General features: G+C 42.1%; 1 protein-coding gene across 1 annotated transcript; it reads left to right on the top strand.

The window, feature by feature from the left end:
• Nucleotides 1–1705: 1705 nt before the first annotated feature.
• Nucleotides 1706–5116, top strand: LOC100741590 (potassium/sodium hyperpolarization-activated cyclic nucleotide-gated channel 2-like). Its single transcript, XM_003491269.3, has 3 exons — nt 1706–1941; nt 2560–2724; nt 3785–5116. Exons 1-3 carry the CDS (start codon nt 1706–1708, stop codon nt 4974–4976), a joined length of 1593 nt encoding a protein of 530 aa, XP_003491317.1. The 3' UTR covers nt 4977–5116.
• Nucleotides 5117–23315: the final 18199 nt, after the last annotated feature.

The following is a 23315-nucleotide window of genomic DNA, read 5'->3' as shown; positions in this document are numbered from 1 at the left end:
TATCTCCACATATGACTTTGAAAACGATAAAAACATCTTGAAAAGAAGAAAATAAGGGAAAAAAGTTATGAAAATAAATTCTAATTTTACTAGTAAATTGTTTGTTATGGTATACTTCATTGAAATGTTGATTTCGAAGAATATATGAAATACGCAGATTATGCAGACTCTTCGTGAGTTCAATGAAAACAGCGAATACTTTAGTCCCCTAAGATAAATAATCTAGTCCAAGTCTATTGTGCGCGTTTTTTGTATAAAAATACTTTGCTCAACTTAGAGCGAAAAACTCCTTTATCTAATGCTTTTAAATATTAAATTATTAAACAGAGCAATTGATTTATCACGGTATTTATAGTATGATTTTTAAAATTTCGTTCCAAGCTAAAATCTTTAATACGATAGATTGCCAGTAATCCTGCAATCTAGTGTATTTTAAATTAGTATCTGTCTAGTATCTATCTTTGGTATCTGCTTTTAGCTTAATTTTGCTCTTAAATAGGTTTTAGTTCTAAGATCTAGATTAGTCAGATAAGGTTAATTTTAAGCCTCATTGTTGGACAGCGAGGAACAACGAGGGACTTATTCTTTGTTAGTCTTAGTCTTAAACTTTAATCTGAAACCTTATTTTCAGCCATAATTTTGATTCGTATCGTTAGTTTTAAACCTTAGTTTTAGTATGTTTCTGAAGATCGATGTACTTGACTGATATACATTGATATTTATTCACAGATGCAAGATTCTGATGAATTTTTTACTTCTTTCGTCGGTCTGTTACTCTTTTCATTGGGCGTTATTTGTCTGTTTGGGTTATCAATAAATTGCGTCGCGAATTTCTGAGTTAAACTACGTACAACTCGTAATATATAATTAATAATTGATTTAAGAATACAAGGATGAAAGTAGAAAATATTAAAAAATTCACATTTTTTATGTTTCAGATATATGAAGTCGCATTTTTATTTGAAACTAATTAAACGAATCATTTAACTGTTACTGCTCAGTTATTATATAAAATTATATAATTCATTGCAAATATAAGATGTCTTATTTTTTAATCATTTTAATCCAAGTCAGTACCATACCGAATCGATAACGTCGCATGTGGTACGAAAATGGTATGGGAGGTCAGGTAACTCCAAAAACGTGGAACATGAAAAAGCATTCAGTGTCACATCATTGACCTACCTCATCGATGGTCACGTCTATTTTGTACCTCGTCGGTTTGTCTTACCTCCATCTGCAACCTCATCTATTAATATCTACAGTTAATAATAAAAGTATGTAATCATAGAAACCCAAATGTTCTGTTTTATCATCGATCGGCAATCTCTCAGTAACATATTGATATATATTTCCTACAGTAGATGTCGCCCTAGTACCCTTTGAATCTTGATATTTAATTCTCGCGGAAATTGCAAATTATGACATCGTTAAATTGTAAAAAAAGCTATCACCTACACGTGTCTATAAATTTAAATTATTCTATCCTATTTAAATTGATTTCAAACACGAAACAGATTATATCAAAGTATCTTTCTACGCACATTATAATCGAGATATTTGAGTATCGATATTGTAAGATTGTAATATTAACTGAGGGAACCAGCTGATATATTAATAATTTCATTATGCTTGCCTTCATTCATTTTTGATCCTTAACCTTCTCAAGGGATTTTCTTTATATTATATGTTATCCTAATTCATTATGATACTTCATACGGATCACGTTTGCGATATACCAGATGAAGAGAATGACATAATATTCCTTCCTGGTAAGAGACCAATCCAAAGAATATTCGATACTGTACGTCTCTCGCTGTTAGCCTCTCGAAAAAACCCAGCCGCTCACAAATTTCTTCGAAGCAATGCTTCCATAATCAACGAAATACGTCGTCATTGGAGAAATTACGCTTATATCATTCACCCGTTTAGCATGTTCAGGTATACTTATCCGTTATTCTGTTATGAATCGTAAATAATAAATGAGTGACACATAAATCACTCATCAATCCCATCGAAGATTATAGTTCAATCCTTTAGACACTATGTACCCTAGTACTAAATTTAGGAAATTTAAAACATAATTGCGATTAATTACTCGTGCTTCTTAATGCCTCAAATAATGAATATCACAGTATCGGAAAAATAAAAATTAATTTTTAATAAAAAGGAATGTAAGCTTCTTGTCAAGTATGAATTCTATAAAGTCTTTTTCAAATTCTACAATGTGCAGCGCTAATTCGCTCCAATTTTCAAAATTATCACAAAATAAAGCTACAATCACGAATGTCAGTTTTAAACCAACATTTCACCGTTTATACCGAAGATCTCCATTGTTGGCACTCATGTACGTACTTACGTGCATCGGTTACCATTTCAACTCCTCGATTCTGCTTGCAACACCCGATAAAAAGGGTTATTACCGTAAAAGACCGCGCGAGTGTGCATCATAAAACGTACGGTTAACCTGATGATAAATCGTTTCGTGAAAGTTACCAATAACTGTCAGCACATCCGGTCTACTTGGCGCGCGCATTATGCTCCGGATCGTTATTGCAGGCACTACTGGGACTTCATGATGATTTTCGTGATAACCAGCGTGTTGCTACTCGTTCCCTATCAGGCCGCCTTCGAAATGGAGAAAAAGTCATCGATCTGGAACCTCAGCAAGAACTTCTTGCTGTTCATCTGCTGTGGGGACGTAGTGGTTAACCTCAGAACGGGGCAAGTATCGCGTGCGTGTGCCTGTTCCGAATTTCGTCGCGATGTCACTGCAGGTAAACTTGTTCGAGTACCGATACGAGCATTGACTGATAATCCGATCGATTTTAAACGCAGTAGACAGAACCGAAACATTTTATAATTTTACAAAGTAGCGCCAGGAAATCTTGGACAGGTCAAATATACTATCGATAGCGTTACTGTCTATAAAAATTTATATTTTCTATAGAACGTTGAAAGTATGTATTTTTCTTTTTCTTTTGTATCTGATATCAGAAGTGTAGAGAAAATTTGGACGATAAAGGAATAATTATTTTCTAAATGATCTTATTCTGAATTCTTCGTTATTTTACATTGTGAAAGGATTAATGATGTAAGACGAAGTTGACTTTATTTAATTTAGGCGATTTTATTTATATTCATCCAGACTTTAGTAATAATTACGTTATATAACATACAATAACAGTGACATGACAGAACTTTCATTTGGATGCATAAATACATCTGGTAAAATTAGAAAGTGGAGTAGAAAAATCTGCATGCTTCCGAACGTTAACTCGCGTTGTTACGTATTCACATCCCGCACCTAAATCGGTATCGCACGTACATCGTAAAATTACATGCCTACTCGAATCCGAGACGTACGTGGTGAACGTGTTAATTACTAAGACTTTTTATCGAAAGCGGTAATCATAAGTTGACTGAACACTTTCTGACTTTTGACCGATTACCTTTAACTTCGTAAGTTCGGAACACTAAATCATTTATAATTTCCATAACGTTACGTAACTATACATTAAAAGTGTATTAGACAGTGATTTTAGACTTTCACGGTTTAACCTAATGACAACGATTTGCAAACAAACTCTACGGCTGAAGTGTCATTTATGACAGAATCATTTTACCATCATGCCTATTTATTATTTCTTTCGCAGAAGAAAAGGATATAAGGATAAACAATTGGCATTTAATGAAAATTTCCGTAATTTAGAAATTTTTTTTTGCAAATTTACAACACACATAGTATTTCAAGATTCGTCTAAAATGCTCGTTTCGCTCTTAGATATTTCAATAAAGAAACGCACTCGACGGTACTAGAACAAAAGAAGATAATCAGTCATTACGTGAAACACAGCACCTTTTTCCCCGATTTCCTTGGTTCTTTTCCAACGGACCTCTTCTATCTAACCAGATGGGTGGATCTCACAGTGGCTCGCAAGACGACATCCCTCATGTGTATCTTTCGTGTCTTCTCCCTCAGTTCCTACGTCGAGAAGCTGGCCTTTGCCTACGATATCCCTTTAGCTCTTCAAGAGTTCTGTCTGGTACTCTTATGGATGATACTGTTACTACATTGGCAATCTTGCTTACACTGGTTGATACCCATAGTGACTACCTCCATACGTCAACCAGAACGTCCCTCCAATACTTCCTGGATCGAAGTGAATAAACTGTGGGAGGTTCATAGGGCTCAGCAATACTTGGCCAGTAGCCTACGCGCCATATCTACGTTTATGAGGGCTGATCTGTTGTATACGCATCAACAGAACGTAGGAGATATTTACTTGATTATCTTTCTGCAGCTGTTTGGTATTATCGCGCCCTGGTTCGTCATTACGCGAGCAATGCAATTCTTTAAAGGACACAACAGCTCTCGTCTCAGGTATCAAAGTACCGTGGCTCAGCTAAGACAGTACATGAGGCACAAACAATTACCATATCCTTCTCAGAGAAGGATCATTCAATATTACGAGTTTCGTTTTCAGCATCGATACTTCCGCGAGTCGGAAGTCATTAATACGTTGTCGATCCAGATGCGTCACGAAATCAGGATGCACTCGTGTCGTAAATTAGTGGAAAACGTATCGTTCTTTAATAATTTACCATTGTCGTTGCTGGGTCGAATCGTGGCGCTATTGAAGTCTGAGATCTTCTTGACCAACGACGTGATCATGCGAGCGAATCAACCGGGTGATTGTATGTATTTTATCGCTACCGGTACTGTAGCTATTTATACGAACTCGGGCAAAGAAATGTGCCATTTGGAGGACGGCGCATACTTCGGCGAGATCGCACTCGTCATGCCCAACGAGTTGAGGGTAGCCAGCGTGGTCGCTGTTGAAGTATGCGAGCTATACCGGTTAAGTCGAGGTGACTTCGCTAGGACGATACACCCGTACCCCATGCTATGGGAGACGATCAAGAACATCGCGATTGAGAGACACGAGAAGACGATGATACTTAACGACCAGTAGATTGTTAGATAAATTCGTTCAAGTTGATCTTCTTTTTTTTTTGTCAAGATATTTGTATTATTAATTTTGTCGATATTGATGAAATTATTGGAAGATATAGTGGATGTTTGTATTTTGTTGAAAGTTAATTGACGTTATAGCATTCGTGTGTATTCTTACTAGTAACTTAGCGTGATTTAACTATCTATAGGAGAGTAGAAAAATCGAATGAAGTGTTCCATATGAAATTTGAATAAAACAAACGTAATTCATCAACAGTTTTTCTCATTCTCAATCTTTCTAAACCTATACTTTATAAATAAGAACGTAATAATAAGAAGAGACTTATACTAATAACAAAACTAGACTGAGAAAGCTAATCTAAAGAACGATATTCGCTGATAGAATTATATAGAAATTATACGTACCAACCACCTACACGATGCTTCCTGAAAGAGACTACTTATGCCTCTAGCCTCATTCGACGGTACGACATTTCACGTTCACAAACCTAATAGAAACACCAGAAGTGAGCTCACTTACGATCCTTATCCACTCTCACATAGTTCCACGCACTAGATAAATGGTATCTTTCCATACGCGTAAACGTCTAATACATTACGAGTCGATATATTGTTACCATAATACCAGGCCAAGATACGCGGATAGTAGGATGGAGGGGAGACGAGAACCTCCGTTAGATCATCGTGAGTCCAGCGAATCGTTAATGAGTGGCGAGCATAATAGCCGGGAAATTGTTAAAGGCGCATCGTGTCTCGAGCATCTGATAACTGTTTCTCCCGGGGCCTGGCATTAGCGTGGAAGATTTATTGGCGCAATTGCGACGATTTTTGCACAGCGTAACAGTAGGCTGTGCGGCGTGCTCGCGAGCGAGTACGCACGTCCGCGCGCTGCTTTAAAGAGGAGGTGGGGGGCGGAGGAGTTCGCGATGTCGGAGCTCAGACAGGACTGCAATTTCCACCGTGAGCATACGGCCCGTTACGGCGGTCCATAGAATGAACGTGGGAAGAAAAACCGCGTCGAAAGCGTTGATTTAGTCGTTCGGTCTTCAACGAACGCTCTCGGAACGATTTCCAGAGGAAGTCGACGAGTTGTCGATGATGTTTCGCAGACGTTACAAGAACTATACGAACGTCAAACTCTGATCGACTTCGTTAAGATGCGGTGATCGATTTTTCCAGAGTTAGACATTAATCACGTAGATATTTCGATGGTAAAATTAAGAAATTTTTAGAAAATTTAGAGCTCACGAGGTTTGGCTTCTAAGTGGTTCGTTATTACATGGTAATAACGCGATAGTTTAAAAAATTTTATTTCAAATTTTTGCTAGCGATTTCTACGCCTCAACGAAGGGGAGAATTTTCCGGATACAAGATAGAAAGCAGTCATTCAGTGCACCATTTGGTGTAGAACTCGTTTCGCGCAAGCTAATAAGCCTATTGTCCTGGAATGTGACTTGGAGTAAAAATTTGCATTCTCCTACAATCGGATCTCTACACTTCGAAATGCTATTCAGTCACGTAGGTTTGCGAATGGTTCGCGTTGCAATCGCGCGTATTTCACAGATCGATTCAACTTCATGCGAGCATAATCCATGGCGATAATCGGTAAACCGGTGTAAAATATCGGGCGCTATTTTTTCCGAAAGAAGTTAACGCGTTGACCGAATACCGCGGCTAATGATAATGCCTCGTGTAGATTCGTTTCGTGAGAATTTAGACGCATTGGTAGGTGTGGCCTTTGACTTTTGTGTACCGTGTGATTAAGTGGAGGGATATAAGAATGTTTGGCCGCTAGAATATATACGGTTTCTTAGAAAAGGCATCTTTACGGTGGATACTTAGACGGTTCCTGGTATCGACAATTCTCACCTGTTACAGGAATTGATCTTTCGACCTGTTGATTTATAGGCTTCTTCGTTTGGGAAAAATTGGATAGTAATGTCTTCTTTATATCTGTAGAATATGCAGTTACGACGATGGAAATAATTCTTTAATTTTATCCTGGCTTAGAAATCACCTGATAGTAATGAAGAAATAGCGAAACTGGTTAAGAAAGTTGTACCTCTGGGTAAAATACTTCGAATCAAAATAGTTTTCTGGTTATTGCTCGCAAAACTTTCCTCGATCATCCAGCGATATAGGTGCCAGTTATTCAAGTTGACCTCGATAAACGATATTGGATCAAAGATCGAAAACTCTTTGATTATACTTTTACACGAAGTACATATACGACATCGTGCTTAACAATCGTTATCTATGAATCATCTTACATTTAACGAAAAGTGGTTCGTCGATAAAGCGTTAAACTACTTCTACGATCCCTTTATTTAGCGGACGATGAAGTTATCCTGACAGGCCTCGTTAAAGCCAACTACTACTAGATCCGGTCACGTCGTTATCCACCGCGTCCGTGGATATAAGTCCACTGCTTGATTGTCCCCGGCGTCCTCCGTATATTACATTTAGAATGCACAGGCGCACAGAGGGAACGGATCTGATTTACTTCACGATGCCCTGGCTTATCTGGCGAGATTCGCGTGTCGAGTTATCCCTGGCGACCGGTTCCAACGTTGGCTATCTACGTGCCGCGATCCAACGATACCTGCGGCCCGTTATTAATGAACACAGTTTTCACCGAGAATTCGTCGTTTTGTTTGGTCTTCGCGTAACGAGATTTCGAACCACGGCTTGTCACGTGGAATCACATGCGACCGACGGGGCTCTCTTCGTTCTGGAAGAACCAACTCACGTAAATCATCGACTCTGGAGCGCTCGCGATCGAACGAAGATCATCCATATCGGAATCTCTGGTCAAACTTCGCATTCGAGCGCTAAAAATGTTTAATTAATTCTCGTTTGTTCTAATTGCGGCAAACTGTACGGGATAACCGGAAGATAATGGCATTCGTACATATTTTCTTATAGCTCATCGAAGAATAATTAGGTGTTTGCTTCTACATATAAGGAAGGGAGAAACTCTATTCAGCGGTTTTTATTACGTTGAATTATTAAATGTTATTCCGCGACGGAAATGACGCGGTCGAATGGCCAGCCTGTTTACGATGTTCCTTCTTTTTACGAGAACCGTGTTTTCGCTTTAATACGCAGCGCTTGATCTCCTTCTCTTGATTTTCGTCGCTTGTTTGTTGCTTCGGTGAAATTGGCGCGATGAAATGGATTCGCGAGAGAACGGTGTTGATAACTGTAAATTGTTGATGCACTGGCTTTTTGTGGATTTTGTTATACTGCGTTTGAGCAAATACATGCTTATTAATAACACGTGGTTTTATCCATACAAGTTCATGCTTGTTCGTCTTCCATCGGAACAAAAATCGAGAGGCGATGAGTTCTTTTAAACGACAATCATCTCGCTTTATTAGAAAGTCTTAGACATTAAACACGAACTATCATCGTATTACGTTCCATCAAAATCGCAATCTTGTCCTACGAGAAACAAAGCAACGTTCGTTCCTTTCGAAAATTACTCTGTTAAATCAGCGTGTCACGACGCCGCGCCACGTCAACGACACAGCATCGAGGTGGCAAGCGTCGATGGCGTCGCGGTGCAGAGAGGGCCGCCCATTCCGGCGAAACAATGGTTTGTGCGCATCGACGCATGGGCAGAGTGGCGCACGCGGCCGATGACAATGAAACGCTTAGGAAGGCTGGCCATTGTAATAGGTCGGCGATGCGCTTGCTTGGTAGAGCTCGGTGCCGTACGCGCGCCGCGTATCCCTACCTCCTGCTGCCTACTCGCGAAATCCGCAAGCGGAAAGAGGGACGGAGCAGCGCGAGCGCGATAGCCCGTCACAGTGCGACAAAGAGAGTAATAGCTATTGTTGCTATCAGAGCACCGAGTAGCGTGAACTCGCAACAGAGAAGGATAGACCGATTGGTGCGATGTATAGATGAAAAGAGAGCGAGAGGAAGACGCGTGGTAGCAACCGAGACAACGGATTGCGAACGAGGAACAGGGAGGGAAAAAGAGGAAAGAGAAAAAGGGGAAAGAGATCGTTGCGGTTATGGTTATGTGGCCACACCCCGCAGAGCCAGCCAACGGGCTCACTGCCGACTGACGGACCCACCTGATCCTACAATAGCCAGATTCGCTGGCGCGTAACGTACTCGCTGGTTGCATTGTTCCCTCCATGGGCACTTGAGCAGCGTGCGCGCTCGGATGGATGGGAGACTGGTGGGTGGCTGGATGCACCGGCTGGAAGAGACGAGGTAACCGAGGGTGTATGAAAAGAGAGACGAGAGGGTGGTGGGCCAGGGCGAAACAGCGCTGTGCGCTCGCGGCTCGTACGCGCTCTCTCGTCCGCGACGAACGAGCAGGACAAACGATCGTGCCGCGACAACGACCACGAAGAATCGGAGGACGTATTCCGGGCTCGCGCATTCTCAACGCCCGGGCCCGGGTCGTTAACGGGTTTAACGGAGCGTGAGTGACTCGGATCGCGATACATCCTCCTCCGGAATGCCGTCACGCGAACGTGTCGCTGGTAATTCGAATCGACCGTGACGCTGCCTCTGTCTGCCTCTTTTTCTTCGTTTTTTCTTTCCTCTTTCCCACCCCTTTGCTCGCATTCTTTCGTTCGTACTGGAAGAGACGTCTCGGTCGCGAATAAGGGAAAGTATGGAAGATGACGCGGTTTCCCGGCTCCCGGAGGGGAGACTTCCTGAAGGCGGGCGTGGGGATGAAGAGGTGTAGGTTCGTCGTCCGGCTAGGCCCGGGCAAATGTAAACTTTGGCGGGAGGCAGAAAGACGCGGAGGTAAGATGGCTTTCGATTGCAGAATGGCGGGATAGTTGGAACGGTATTCCTGTTGAATGTGTGAGGATAGGGTGAAAGATGTAATCCTTTGATATTTGAATCGATTTTTAAAATCCCCGTTACGTCTCAAGAACAGAGACTCGTGTTTTATTAAAGGAGAGTCTTATTCTAACATAACTTCGTATGAAAATTCAGACAAAGAGTAATTCTTCCATCGATAGAGCACTATGTACGTACGTAAGTTTGTCTGCATCGGACTGAATGGCGCCTCGAGGAAGCTCGCGTTTCTCCGCTGAGCGTCCGGATCTCCGAAGGTCTTCACACAGCTTCCTCATAGACGGGAACGCGGAGCACAGCTATAGCAACAAAACCCGGCGACGGCGACCCTAGCTACCTTCTCCTCCACGGTGGGTCGATACTCTGCGGGCCACCACCCTCCCCCAGCCTGTTCCGTGCTCTCTTGCCGTGCACCCTTACCTCTCTTTCTCTCGTTCCATCGCAATGAACGCGATCTCTCTTCGTTCTACCCTCTTCCCGTCTCTCGCTTCCACCCCTTCCCCGAGCTTGCTCTCGCGTACCCATCTTCGCCCACCATCGTACCTCGTTCTCTCTCGTCCCTTTCACCCCTACCATCTTCCCGTTCCTCCTCTTCTTCCACCTCTTCGTCTAATCATCCAACGTCTCCCCGCCGGTCACCACCGCCGTCGCTGCCGCCGCCTCTCTTTTGCCCTTCTCGCTGGTCTGGTCCATAGGTGTACCGGTTGATTGATCGTTTATCGATACGCGGAGAGAGAGAGAGAGACGACCCGGCCGGCGAGTTGCGGCTACGTCCTCTGCTCTTCCCCACCTTTCAAGCATACGCATTACACATTTATAAGGGCGTTAAACACGAGCCACATCGACGGCATAGAGTGCTGTACGACATACATATATATATACATATATATATATACATATCCTCGTTTTCCCTCTGCCACCCCGCGTAGTCCTTTGGCCCTCTCTCCCGGTATACTACAACCCCCAACCTCTTCCTCTTCCTCTTCCTCTTCCTCTTCCTCTTCCAGTACCGACTACCAGCCTCTCCTCCCCCTGCGCTGTTCGTCCGTCTTGCTTCCCTTTCCCACCCTTTGAAACCGACCGGCCGCCTAGCTAACGGAGCCCCCTGGATTGGTTTTCTATAGGAAAGGCCATGCTCGATTGGTGTCGGTGTGTTTGTAAGCGCGCCGGGCAACATCAATGTTTCGAGTCGGGCTCGTCCGCCCCCATTATTTCACCCCCAGCCGCGGAACCACTACCACCGGCTGCCTGCCCATACAACCCCTCGCCTCCCTCCTCCGACAACCACATCTCTCGTTCTCCCTCTTCCGTTTCGTCCCTCTTTCTCTGTTCCTTCTTTATCAGTGGCTCGCGCATTTTCTCTGTCTGCCCTTCAACCCCTGTGTGTGTGTCTGTCCCGCTCCGCCACCCCCTTTCTCTTCGTCGCTCTCCACGCGATACGATCGGTCTGTCACTATCCTCGCGCGGTCGTAACTTTCTCCACACACGAGTCCTTCTCTCCCTCCGGGCTCTACAACCGATACTTATCGATATGGGCTTCCGTTTACCGTTGACTACATACGTAACTTAACCGGTGGCCCCGTGCACTTCCGAAACTACTGTATCAATTTTTAACTGCGCGCCGGATTTATCGAGGCTTATATTCCGTTTGCTGCGCGGCCGCGCTGTCTATTGGATCGGGGATATTTCAACCTCGATCTCTTCCCCCTCGTCTTCTTTTTCCTCCTATTTTCTCTTCTCTGTCTCGTTGTTTCCTTTCCTTCTTTTTCGTGTTTCTGCTGTTCCCTTTTTCTCGACCGGGAAATATACACGTTGGGCGAGCCAGCCAATAATTCTATGAACGAACGACCGGAATTGGATTGAAATCGATGCACAGACTGAGCGTAAGGAATTAGCTCTTAATTATGATTCTACTATAATGAACGGTGAACTATGAAGATTATAATTAAACTATAACATACGGTTAACCATAGTCTAGTATTGTTTTTTGGTTACAGTTTCCTTCGGTTCTTTAATTTTGTAGAGCTTTCCAATTAATGACAATGGAAAATAACCGTCTAAATAGAAATAGTTCTATCGCAAGATAAATCTCTCCGTACAGTGTCTCTATACCTAGACGATCTTCCAATAAATACATTATTTTAGACCGAAGAAGCCGCATAAAACGTACGAATATTTTAATTCCGGATCTGTTGATTATTCCTAGTGTTCAAAATAGTGAAGAAAGATAACCGTCGAAATGAATGAGAAGAGATAAAGAAGAATTTTAACGAACTCCAAATAAACGCTATTATTTCCGCAATAATTTACACTTCTTACCAACGACAAGTCGCAAGAACAAGCTATAAACTCGAAACCTCAGCTCTATCGTGAAACCTCGCCACTTCATTTCCCTGTTAAGCCATTCTCCTAAACCGCGCAACATCATCATCTCATTCACCCATCCATTCCCTTCGTCGAATCGCCCTCACGTGACTCCTCTCATGATACGACGCCGTCGACAATTACCATGGACAAACAATAATCCTGGTGTACCATGGTGCGACCACTGTCGCTGGTACATACGGTCAATTATGTAAGTTTGCGTGCGCGCATGATTATCAGGTTCGGCTGAAAGGGCTCGGCTGTCGGGCGCGCGGCCAATGGAATGAAATCGCGGCTACCCCTATCGAATGCCGGCTCCCAACCGTGACGTTGCATTACGGTGTTGACTGTCCGTCACATATCCCCGAGCCAGAATGACGACGTTTATAAGGTAGTGTCAACAACGGTGGGTAATGATGTGCGGCCCCCATGGCCAGGCAGTATAGGAGTGTGCCAGCAGGCGGTCAGACACCCGCAACGTATCATCCCGTCACGCTACATTGAGCGTCATTGTCCGAGCTAAAGTCGCCGTTTATCGCTCAACGGGTGACGGCATGCGGATCGAGGAAACCGAACCGCTCGATCTCTTCCTGCCTTTCTCCCTGTCTCTCTTTTTACCAGGCCGTGCAAAAAAATAGCGGAAGAGAATCGTTGAGTCCCATAAGCCCGAAAAAGTCTACGGCATTTTGCGATCGCGATCCTTCAGGTCTGAGCGATGAAGGAGCTCCCTAGTATCAGATTCTTTCGTTTTTACTTGAAGTTTGCTTGTTATTTCGTTTTTAACGTCTTGCGTTTAATACATAAGTAGTATATCCACCCTCATGCTGCATCGACTTTGTATACACGTTTCGTTTGTCTCGGATTGTTTAATTTCTTAGTCACGAAAAATTGTATCAGGACAAAGTTGATTGAAAATGAATGAGCGAGTTATACCTGCAATAAATTTTCTGCTAGTTTTCTTACTAATTTCCTCTCCAAATTTTTAAACAATACCGCGCGGATATACTAGAACACATAATACGTCGAAATCAACAGCTTCTCTGAGAGGGAAACAAACGTCGTTTGTACGAGGATGCGACACCCCAAGCGTACCAATTGATCTGCATAATTTGAAGCCGGTTCCTGTCTTTGCAGTAGCAGGCACCCTCCGTGCTAACGAGACCGGCTCGTCGTAGGGATGTTTCTGCAATTCACCTTCCGATCCGGCCGTTCCGCGCGCAGTCAACACTCGATTATCTTTCGCGGCTGTTAAGGCATTCACTGCAACTGGTGGGTAAAACGGAAGATATGACCGGGGCATGATTTGCAAGAGGAGGTAGCCGCTTTAAACGCGAGCCCCTGCCAGCTTTGCAAAAGAAACGGGGAGAGCTAAGCACAAAAGGGATCGGTTATTAATCTATGTCAAAGTTTCACGGAACGATCGCGCGCCGCTGGCTTCGACCGGCATTTGGCCGCTCGGCTTTTTTTCCGCTAGCGTACGCGCTAGCTCGATTATAATGGGGCAAATACGAATCCGCTGGCCGTTACGCGGAAACTGGTACGCGTTAATGAAGTGCTCCTCTGCCGGGAACGTCATAATCGAGCGGCTGAAGGAATATTATCGCGACTCAGCGGCCACTGCTTTCCTTTTCCTCTCTCTTATTTTTTTTCCTCCCTTTCTCTTCCTTTTTTCTTCCTTTCTTCGTTCCTCCTCTCTCTCTTTTCTACACCTTCTTTTTACCTGCGAGCTGGAAAAAAATCATCTAATTAAAATTGTGTACCAAGTTGCACGCGATAACGAGGCAGTTTGCGTTTATATAATAGCGTGAATTCTTTTTTAAAACCGCGAACGGATTTTTATGTTTACGGTAAGTGATGCAATATCTGCTCTTTGCCCGTGTGGTGGCCAACGTTTACGAAGATCGAGCGTTTGTGTATTATATGGAACATGGTGAAGTTCGAGGATCCTGTTAATTCAGTCGTGCGAGAAAACACGAACAGTCGCCGGATAATTGGATCAACATCGTGTATCGTGTTTTGCAGAACCTTTTTAGGTCGAGAATAGCGCGTAGAAAATTTCATAATTGCTAGTGCAAGTTTGAGCAATGTCTTGGACGTATGACGGTTACATTGATTCACCGATAGTAAAATCCTAATTTTTAACCCGTGATCACAAAGCGAGTTCGTGTATATTTTGTAACCGAAAATGTCCAGAATATTCAAGTAGATATAAGTTAATGCGAACCCATACTATTAATTATCGAATTATTTATAAGTACTATCTTTGCAATTTATTAAGTATCGAACCCACTAAAATCATTCCACACGAACCTTCCATTTAACCTACTTTCATTTAATTTCTTCACCTCCAATCTTCCAATTTTTAATAAAAAAAAGCCACAATTAAAACCATGTGCTCACTCTCTAAATCATTTCAGGGGATTAAAGCCACGCCTCATTAACAGTGCACGCTGCAGAACATGCGATTAAGACATAAATTTCGATCGATCGGCGCGGAATGCGAAGCGACCGCGGAATCGTAAATGAAGTCATTTAATCGACGTGTGTGCGCGCGAACGAGAAAAACCTCGCGACCATGGGACAACTATCCCCGGTCTTGATTACTTTCATCTCACGTAGAGATCGTTTCATTGCGAGCGCGCGACGGAAATTACCCATGTCGCGCTGGATTTTCGCCGCGTTCTCAATGCGGCTGCTCCGCGCGACATAAAGGAGGACGAACGTCGGAGAACGAGGGCGAGCATTCGCGAAATTCATAAACTTCTCGGCTCTCCCCGTTTCCTGCTCCCCCTTTTCTCCCCCGTCCTCGTTCCTTTCTAGTCCTTTTCTTCGAGGCGTATAATGAAAGCTGACGGATACCGGCGTGCTCTTTAGAAACTATGACTTGCAGTACCGTAACGCCCTCCAACGAATAATTCGCCATTACAAATGGCTGAAGTTCCGAAGCTCTCTCTCTCTCTCTCTCTCTCTCTTTCTCTCACTTTCTCTCTCTCTTTCTCTCTCTCGCTCTCTTTCTTTTCCTCATTTAGTTCATTATCGACTTCTTCGAAAGGACTTCTTGCTCGCGAGATGCTCGATCCGTTGCGACGGTTACGGAGAATTCCCTGGGCGAACCTGCCCGTTTCGGGTCAAGGGATGACGTTTCAAGGAAATCGTGCTTGTCCGGCCTGACTGTCCTGTCGATGGAAATACAGTAATTTCTTGAAGGCTTGGAAAATACTTTGTCTTATTACTGGGATCGTTATTCGGTACGACTTGAATGGCTCGGGTTTGTGGTAAGAGGATTACTCCCATTAAGAAGATAGAAAGGTGCATGGACATCTTTGAGTTTCGGCAGCGAATTTCAAGGCAGATTATGTCATCTCCGGTTTCATTTGGATGATTTTTAAATGGAGTTTCAGATTTTAAGAGTCGAGCAGTTGGGAATTAATATCAGGTTCGAGAACCATGTAAAAATATGGTATTGTTAAGATCTTGAAGACTTTAGGACGTTAGACTTTAACATCTGAGATATTGGGCACCTTATGATCCTTATAATCCTTGACAGCTTAATTCAGGGACCGCTGGACTTTCACACTTGAAGGACTTTGTGCTTTTTCGAATAGCATTCGAACAGGTTTTAGGAAAGACGTATATAAAATTCATCCGACAGACAAAAAGGTTAAACATGAAAGGAATCAAGTAAGCACCTATATTTTGTCTTCAGTACATTACAATATCCCCTGCCTCATTTTGAAATTTACAATATTTTAATATTCTACGTTCCCTTCACGAAACACGACAAGTTCAACAAATACTTTACACAGCGGAAAACTCTGCGCGTTCCGAAAAGGCAGAAGGCAGAGAAATTTCGTTGGATATTGAAGTTGACGGTCAATTGCTTTCGGCTTATCCCTGAGTGACGTGCGCGCGCGCGCTTTCTTTCGGCGCGATTGCACGAATGCTCGAGCGTGTTCCTATAACTCTTTTCGGTGGTTGCACCCTTATATCACGCGACTTTATTCCGCGAGCATGCAGCGGCACGGTATATCATTCGGTTCGAATTCGATGCAGCGGCTGCTGTGTCGATAACGATGCCCGAGGTGAAAAGAAGAGTCAAAACCTGAGTCGATGCGGAACTCTCCTCTGCTCCTTCATTGCACGAACGCACGAAATCGAAGTCCATTCGTAACACTCGAGGTAATGGTGATTAATTGACCTTCGTTATAACGAGCGACGATAATAAATCGAGTAACGCAATTTTTATCGAAGTTCTCTTGATTCCCGAATGAAAACGCGTACAACCAAGCGCATTACCAATTAGAAATTACTTCGAAAGTTGGGATTGAGAACCGATGTAATAATTAAAGCGTAAATTCAATTACGCACGATACCTGCCCATCTTGTATCGTAGATCGTGGCCGGATAATTCGATGAACTTTAAAAGGAGCACGTTTAAGCGTCGGTTCTTGTGCCACAAAAGCCTGTTTGACTGAAGGAGATCGGAGGCGACGTGCAACTTTGTTGCCGATGCCGTTTTGGTCTTGCCCAGGCAAACCTGTTATCATCCAGGCAGCCGCAAAATTGACTTTTCGATGTATATTTTAAGTACGCGCTTAATGTCCTTATTACTATTGAGACTTAATCGTATTTCGATTGCGATTGATCCTTCCCGTTGCGAAATGATAAATATCGCTAAATTGAATTAATTCTGGTATTTTATTTATTGATTATCGCATGTTGACAGTAATTTTGCGGGTTTAACGAGACAAATTCGATTAAAACATTTTCTGAATTTGATCGTTAACGTAGCTATCTTACTTCTATGTGCCAATGTTTTCAAAGATACTCGTGTTAATTTCTAGAACACTACCGAATACTGTTATCCTATAATTACGAATTATCGTGTCACTAATAATCAGAAATGTTTCTCCAAAGTTAATAAATATACTCTCGGACATAATCAACCATTCCATCCTATAAAACTGGTCTAAACAGGTGCGCTATGATTCCATGCATCGTGCAAATCAACGTTCTCCTTTCAATCGACAATTATCCTTTCAAATACGATCAACGAAAAAGTACCAGATTATTTCTATTCGAATAACACAACTTTTTCACTCGAAAATAACGTCCACTATATATAGTAATCGCACTTACGTACGCAATTTCACCGCGTGCGTACATGACACGTTAGGCAATAAGAAAAATTTCCTGTATTCTATCGAATAATTTTCTTCGTGCATTTCCAACAAGTAACTCCTTCGAGTATCGACTTTCGCGCGCAATGGCGCGTAGCGAGGTTAATCACACGACTGCAACACCGCCAACAAATTCGGCTCTTTACAATGCACGCGTTGACCCTAACAGGAGATATCATGCGGAAGTTCATTCATTTTCTCGCGTCGTCTACCCGTGAATTTACCACACGGAACATACGATACAATCGAACGATAGATACGAAAGGTCGTCGACTTACGCACAAGCTTCCTCGACGATTCCTGCTTTATGTTGAATAGCGTGTACTTATGGAATCTTGGTTGGGTTAAGGGCAATGGCAGTCACGGACGAGAGTATTCAGTAAGTACTTACGTTCATCGTGCTTGAAGCTAATCGGATGATTCCTTTGAATGGAATTGATCGTGTATTGGCTAACGAAACATTTGTGCTCTACGATATAGTTATTATTAGATGAGTTAGGGTAGCGCGCGGCCGTTTTAGTAGTCGAATGACTGACTGGTTTTATCCGGTGTTTATAAAGTGTTCTGTAAAGTCTATTATATCGTAGAAGAGGGTATGATTTTCTGTAGAAGAACTAATCGAAAATGGAAAATAAATTTTTTTTTTTGAGACTTCATTCTCCGGCTAATCGATCGTGGAAAAACCACTCAGTTCTCTCGAAAACGAAGCTTTATTTATAAGAATTTCATTTCTTATACGAATCGTAAATCTTATCTTGCTCGATAGTCATACACTTTACTGGACAACCTGTATAGAAACGTGCAGAAATCTGTAAACGGTTGAGTCGTTTTTTCCTTCTTCTTGCCTTAATGCAACCATTTTTTAAATATAACAGCAGACAGTATTTATTTGTGATATTATCTTTCTTTATATAACATGACTTCCATACTTAATATTGGTTAAAGTTTATTTCGATCTACTTAAATAAAGACTTTTGCACGGTACTGTATATCAAAGATAGCAGCAGGTAATGAAGTTTCCGAAGTGCATAACGTAGATAACTTGATTTCCTCATAAAACGTTATGCGAGGTTGCCTCTTTTTTTTTACTTACGTGTAGAAAGCGTTTTGCTTGGAAACAATCGTCATTAAATTAACACATAATTGATGGTTAGTGCCGAATTAAATTCACAGTGTATGAAAGTGGTGATGTTATAAAATAAGTAATTGATGTTATAAAGTACTACTGTATCAGATATAAGTATATTTTATACGGAATTGTAATAGTATAATGATCGAGGAAAGAAAGAATGAAATTAATTTACTAAATAGTAATAAACTTCTGTGTTACGATGATGATTATAATGTTTCGCGTTGTAAGCAGATAACATAGTCGTTACACAACATTGTTATTAGGCTTCCAGAATTAAACCATTTACGTTTATCCATTTTTTGCTTCAAAAATCTTTAATATCGATGGTATATTGTATACCGACGCATCATTTTTAACGACTGTTTACACTACTATTAAAATAAATTTAAGGCTTTGCTGTTGACCTCGCGGAGGTCGCTGATGACCTGTCAGATCGTGGTGAAGTTAATTTTTAGCGAAGGGGAATCAGTGGAGCGAAAGGAAAGAACAGACGGAATGTTAGGACAATAAATAAGAAGCAGAGCAGCCAACATAGAATAATGATACGGCTTGAAACAGTTCGAATTAAGATTCAAGACTGAATCAAGACCTTCAAGAGTTTAAGCTTCGAATACTATCCGAAGCAATTCGAATTACTCGCAGAACTTGCGAACTGTCTCAGATCCCATCGTTACTCGCCACTCCATTATAACTTCGGACTAAGAGAAAGAAAAAGCAAAGAAGGAAATGGAAGGAGGGAGAGGAAGGAAAAGTCAATTCTTTTTAAACCATAAATGATCTATACCTCCTCTGAATTTTTTACCAACAATTAGAACATTCATAGGCTGAAGTCACAACATCCAAGACAATCTTAATTTATCTCTTACGAAGAACGATACTCAAATCTGGTCTTCAAATACCACGAGAGGTTCGTTGAACGCGGCCTCGCGTCATCCCCTGCTGCGGGTCGTAGTGTTAAAGCAGTAGCGTGACTCCTCTCGTCCATCCCCTCTGTTCGACCGGTTACACGGGCAAACAAAAGCGTCTTGCGGTCTGGCCAGGTTCCGTGACGACGCAATACGGCCGCGAGACCGCAGGACCACCCGATGCGCCGAGCATCCGAATTAATTATTTGTTTTAATATAAGATCCGCGGGGTGTGATTTAGTTGGCCGCCACGGGGCTAAGCAGACGGGTTGCGAGCATAAACAAGTCAGTCCGCAAGCTAAAACCAGCGAACAAAGTGCATGCCGATCGTCTTTTGCTTCGACGAGTCACTGGCCCCTGCGACGATCGCAAGGTGATCGTTGTGCGAGAACTGGCGTGCACCGAGCGTGGGATTCTGACGTAGCAGGGATGAAGATTTATATATAAAGTCGATTTTTGAAGGAGTTACGATCTGTAGATTAGATTCGATATTGTAGAATTGACAGAAAGATTCTTGACATCGAAGAAAATTTATGAATAAATTGTGAAAAATGATTTATATAAATTTCGTATCGTTGTTTGGTGGAACGATTTATTTATGAAAATAAGAATAGTAAATATGTATTTCTAAAATTCTAATATTTTTCAATGTCATCTATGTATCTTATTCATAATGTGTACATTTTCTGAAAATGAACAAGTCCTCTTGATGTTCCTTCTTTGAAGATATTTTAAATGTTGTTAGTCAACAACGATGAAGTAACATAGGATGAATCTGAATGCAACTATAGCAAATTGCCTTCTTTTCTAAAAGTGAAACTGCAGGATATTGGACTTCACTTATGAAATTTGATTTTTCCTACGTAGTATCCTTTTCACACAAGAAGAACTTCAAGTCTGCATATTTTATTAAACTGATCGTCAACATCGTTTCCACGATTGAACATATTAAAAGTCTGTGATTTGCATATTTAGGGTTCTATCTTCGTTTCTTTCTTGTTTTTTATCCAGTCGTCGCAAAGGATTAATTTATATAGAAAGTAGGAAGATAGAAGGATATATTCCTTTAAATCATTCAACTGCTTCCGCTGCTGTTTTTTTTTTTTTTGTTGTCCACGGCTAAGGAACAGACATAACTTGTTCCAGTTGCGTGACTCGTCCTGTGCGTTAAACTCGTTAGTAAAACTGCCTATGTTGTGCACCTGTACCAAGAAATATTTGATGTCAGGATAAAAGATTTATTTCGTGGCACCAGTGACTGAAATTAGGAATTAGTATAAAACTGCGTGAATGCACCATATAAACCATACATCTTCTTTATCTGTATGATTGGTCAACAATTTATCTCCAAGACTACAATTTTTTTTTAATTTTGCATCCATACAAATTCCCACAGCTGTGTTAAAGCTGTATTAACGTGTAAGTATTCGTATAAACATAAAAAACTCAATTCTAAAAATTATCAAGTTTCGTATTCTTAATTATTGTCCTCAACCAAATGCCGTACTATCCATGTAAGGCAGTCTCAATGGAACAAACAACCATTAAAAAAGATATTATCCAAGAAAATCGTCGCAGCTTTTCGTCCAGAAGGCTAAGTAACATCAGCGACGACTGTCGTCGACAATTACGAGTCAATTAATTAATTACGACAGACACACCGGGCGGTCGATCGTGCGCGAATATGTTGCTGGGCCCAACTAGTCAAGACCATTAAGCACGTTTATGCTGAAAGCGTATAAATTTCATCCTATCGGACGATCGACGCTGAAATCGAGCATAAATAAACGGCAAACTGCCTCAACAGCTGTCCTGCGCGACGCGTTAAAAGGCGCTCGTAAATTTCCCGCGTAGCTGTCAATAATGTAATTAGCATAAGAAGCGCGGACTCTTATCCATGGACACGACACTGGTTAATACTTATTGGTATTTTTATATTAATGAATATTAATCGTCTACCCTCCTGATAATCACTCGGTCGATAACGCATCGCTTGAATGTTAATACGACAGTCGTTCTGTGAATATTCGCAGAACCAAAGAATTTTATGAACTTGCTTTATTAAGAAAATTAGACTTCTGACACTTTGATATCGGTACAAGTGAACTGTTCAATAAAATTTGATTAGTTATTAATAACATGGAACGTATATTTGTATTGGCAATCGCAGGAAAGATGAGAAAATAAATAGCCGTCTTTTAATTATTTTAACATTTTCGGAGTTAGACTCCATAAAATATTTCTCTCGAAATTTGTTCTCTATCATAAGCTTTTGTAAGTGCAAGAATCGAGAGAATAGTCATATGTAGTATACGAAATATAGTCTCGTGCAGAAGCATCGGAGAAATGGGAGGGCCTAAAATCAGAGTCGACCTCGGTCTGGGAAGCTCGTTAATGGAGGGAAGGTCGCGTGTAGAGGAGAGTAGCGTTTAGAGCTATTGGCCGGCATCGGGAGGTCGGCAGCCCACTAATCACCGCTAATGTTAATATTATGCAGCGACCACAATGCTCTACGTGAAACCTCGATAAACCACAGGCAGATCCGTCGAGATGCATGCACCGTTCGCATGCGAGCCCCTTGTTCATGGTATCCGTGATTCTTCTTCCTCTCGGCCGGGCGTAACACGATGGACTAGAATTGTTCGACGCTTCCGTGTTTCATCCTGTTTGAAAAGGATCTGCAGCTTTTTGTTTCCAGTTAACAGTGGCGGATTGCATGCGTTCCTCACGGAGAGGTAATTTCGTTGTAGACAGTTTAAATGGCTGTTATTTAGCTTCTTGATCCTTCTGTGCGCAGTGGATACGTCCAGTCTTGGTCAGGCGCTATTTCAAATAACAAATGAACTCGATTCGCGAATAATGAAAGTATATTGGTAAATACTGTATCCACCCATACGTCCAAAGATGTATCCCAAAATGAAATCGAAATAATAATAATCATTACGAATACAAGAATGTAATGAATAAATAAGTTTCTAATTCGTTTTAATCACTGACGAATTATAATTGAGTAATGAATGAAAAAATGACATTTCATTAAGTATCAGACACATATTAATCGAAGGTAATTGTTCAAATCGATCAAAGCATTCATATCGATAACCATCAGAACGATTACGTACTCTCAATCTCAACCTAAACACACTCATCCAACTCGAGTATCCATCCCGAATGAAGCTCGCGTGCACCTCGATTCAACGCGAGGCGTAACATCGTTGCCTGGATTACAACATCGCCGGCTCGTTACCCGCGGGAATAATAGAGAGGATCATCGCTTCCGCGCGGAGAAAGCGCGCGGTTCATAGATCAACTTACGGGTTCTGTAATTCCGGAAATTTAACATCGCTTGTAACGCACCCGCATCAAGTCATCCACGAAATCGTGGCCTGCTGCTGGTGCCGCGCAGGGGAAAATTAATGCCCCGGCGAAATTACCATTTATTTCCACGTCCCCGGCAATCAGGCAGCGCGCGGCTAAATGTTAATGGATGGCCACTGACAGCAAATTGAATACACGCATCGATTCCAAGGCGATACCGTGCGTGTACGCCGCGACGCGCCACTTCATCAACCGTTGACCTATCAACTCATTCGTCCGCCACGATGCGACAGACAGGAGGACGTTTCAAAGGAAACTCGCGGGACGCCGCGCTGCGCCGAGTTGCTACGGGTGGCCAATTAGAAATGCGCCAATTGGTGTTTGTGTGTATGTGTACGTGTGTGCGTGCATGCGTATGTCGCGTTTATTGACAACGCGACGTTTTATTCGTCGGTGAAGTATCACGATTGGTCACGCGATTACCGTCTAAAAGGTAATAATAGCGTGCCGCAAGTGGCGCGTAATCGCGCATACGTATAATGTTAATTGCGCGGTATACCTGATTAATTCGACTAGCGGCCCCTTTTTTGGCGTGGAAACAGCAGGCG

Source organism: Bombus impatiens, unplaced genomic scaffold (genome assembly GCF_000188095.3).
Source record: "Bombus impatiens unplaced genomic scaffold, BIMP_2.2 scf_0543, whole genome shotgun sequence".
Lineage (NCBI taxonomy): Eukaryota > Metazoa > Arthropoda > Insecta > Hymenoptera > Apidae > Bombus > Bombus impatiens.
Note: the sequence above shows the minus strand (reverse complement) of the source record. Positions and strands in the feature narration are given on the sequence as shown.

Excerpts from the sequence above, each read along its gene's own strand:
- LOC100741590 (XM_003491269.3), top strand. The coding sequence starts at position 1,706 with ATGATACTTCATACGGATCACGTTTGCGATATACCAGATGAAGAGAAT. Across the intron at positions 1,942-2,559 it reads CACCCGTTTAGCATGTTCAG|GCACTACTGGGACTTCATGA; the intron begins GTATACTTATCC and ends TCGTTATTGCAG. Across the intron at positions 2,725-3,784 it reads GTGGTTAACCTCAGAACGGG|ATATTTCAATAAAGAAACGC; the intron begins GCAAGTATCGCG and ends TTTCGCTCTTAG.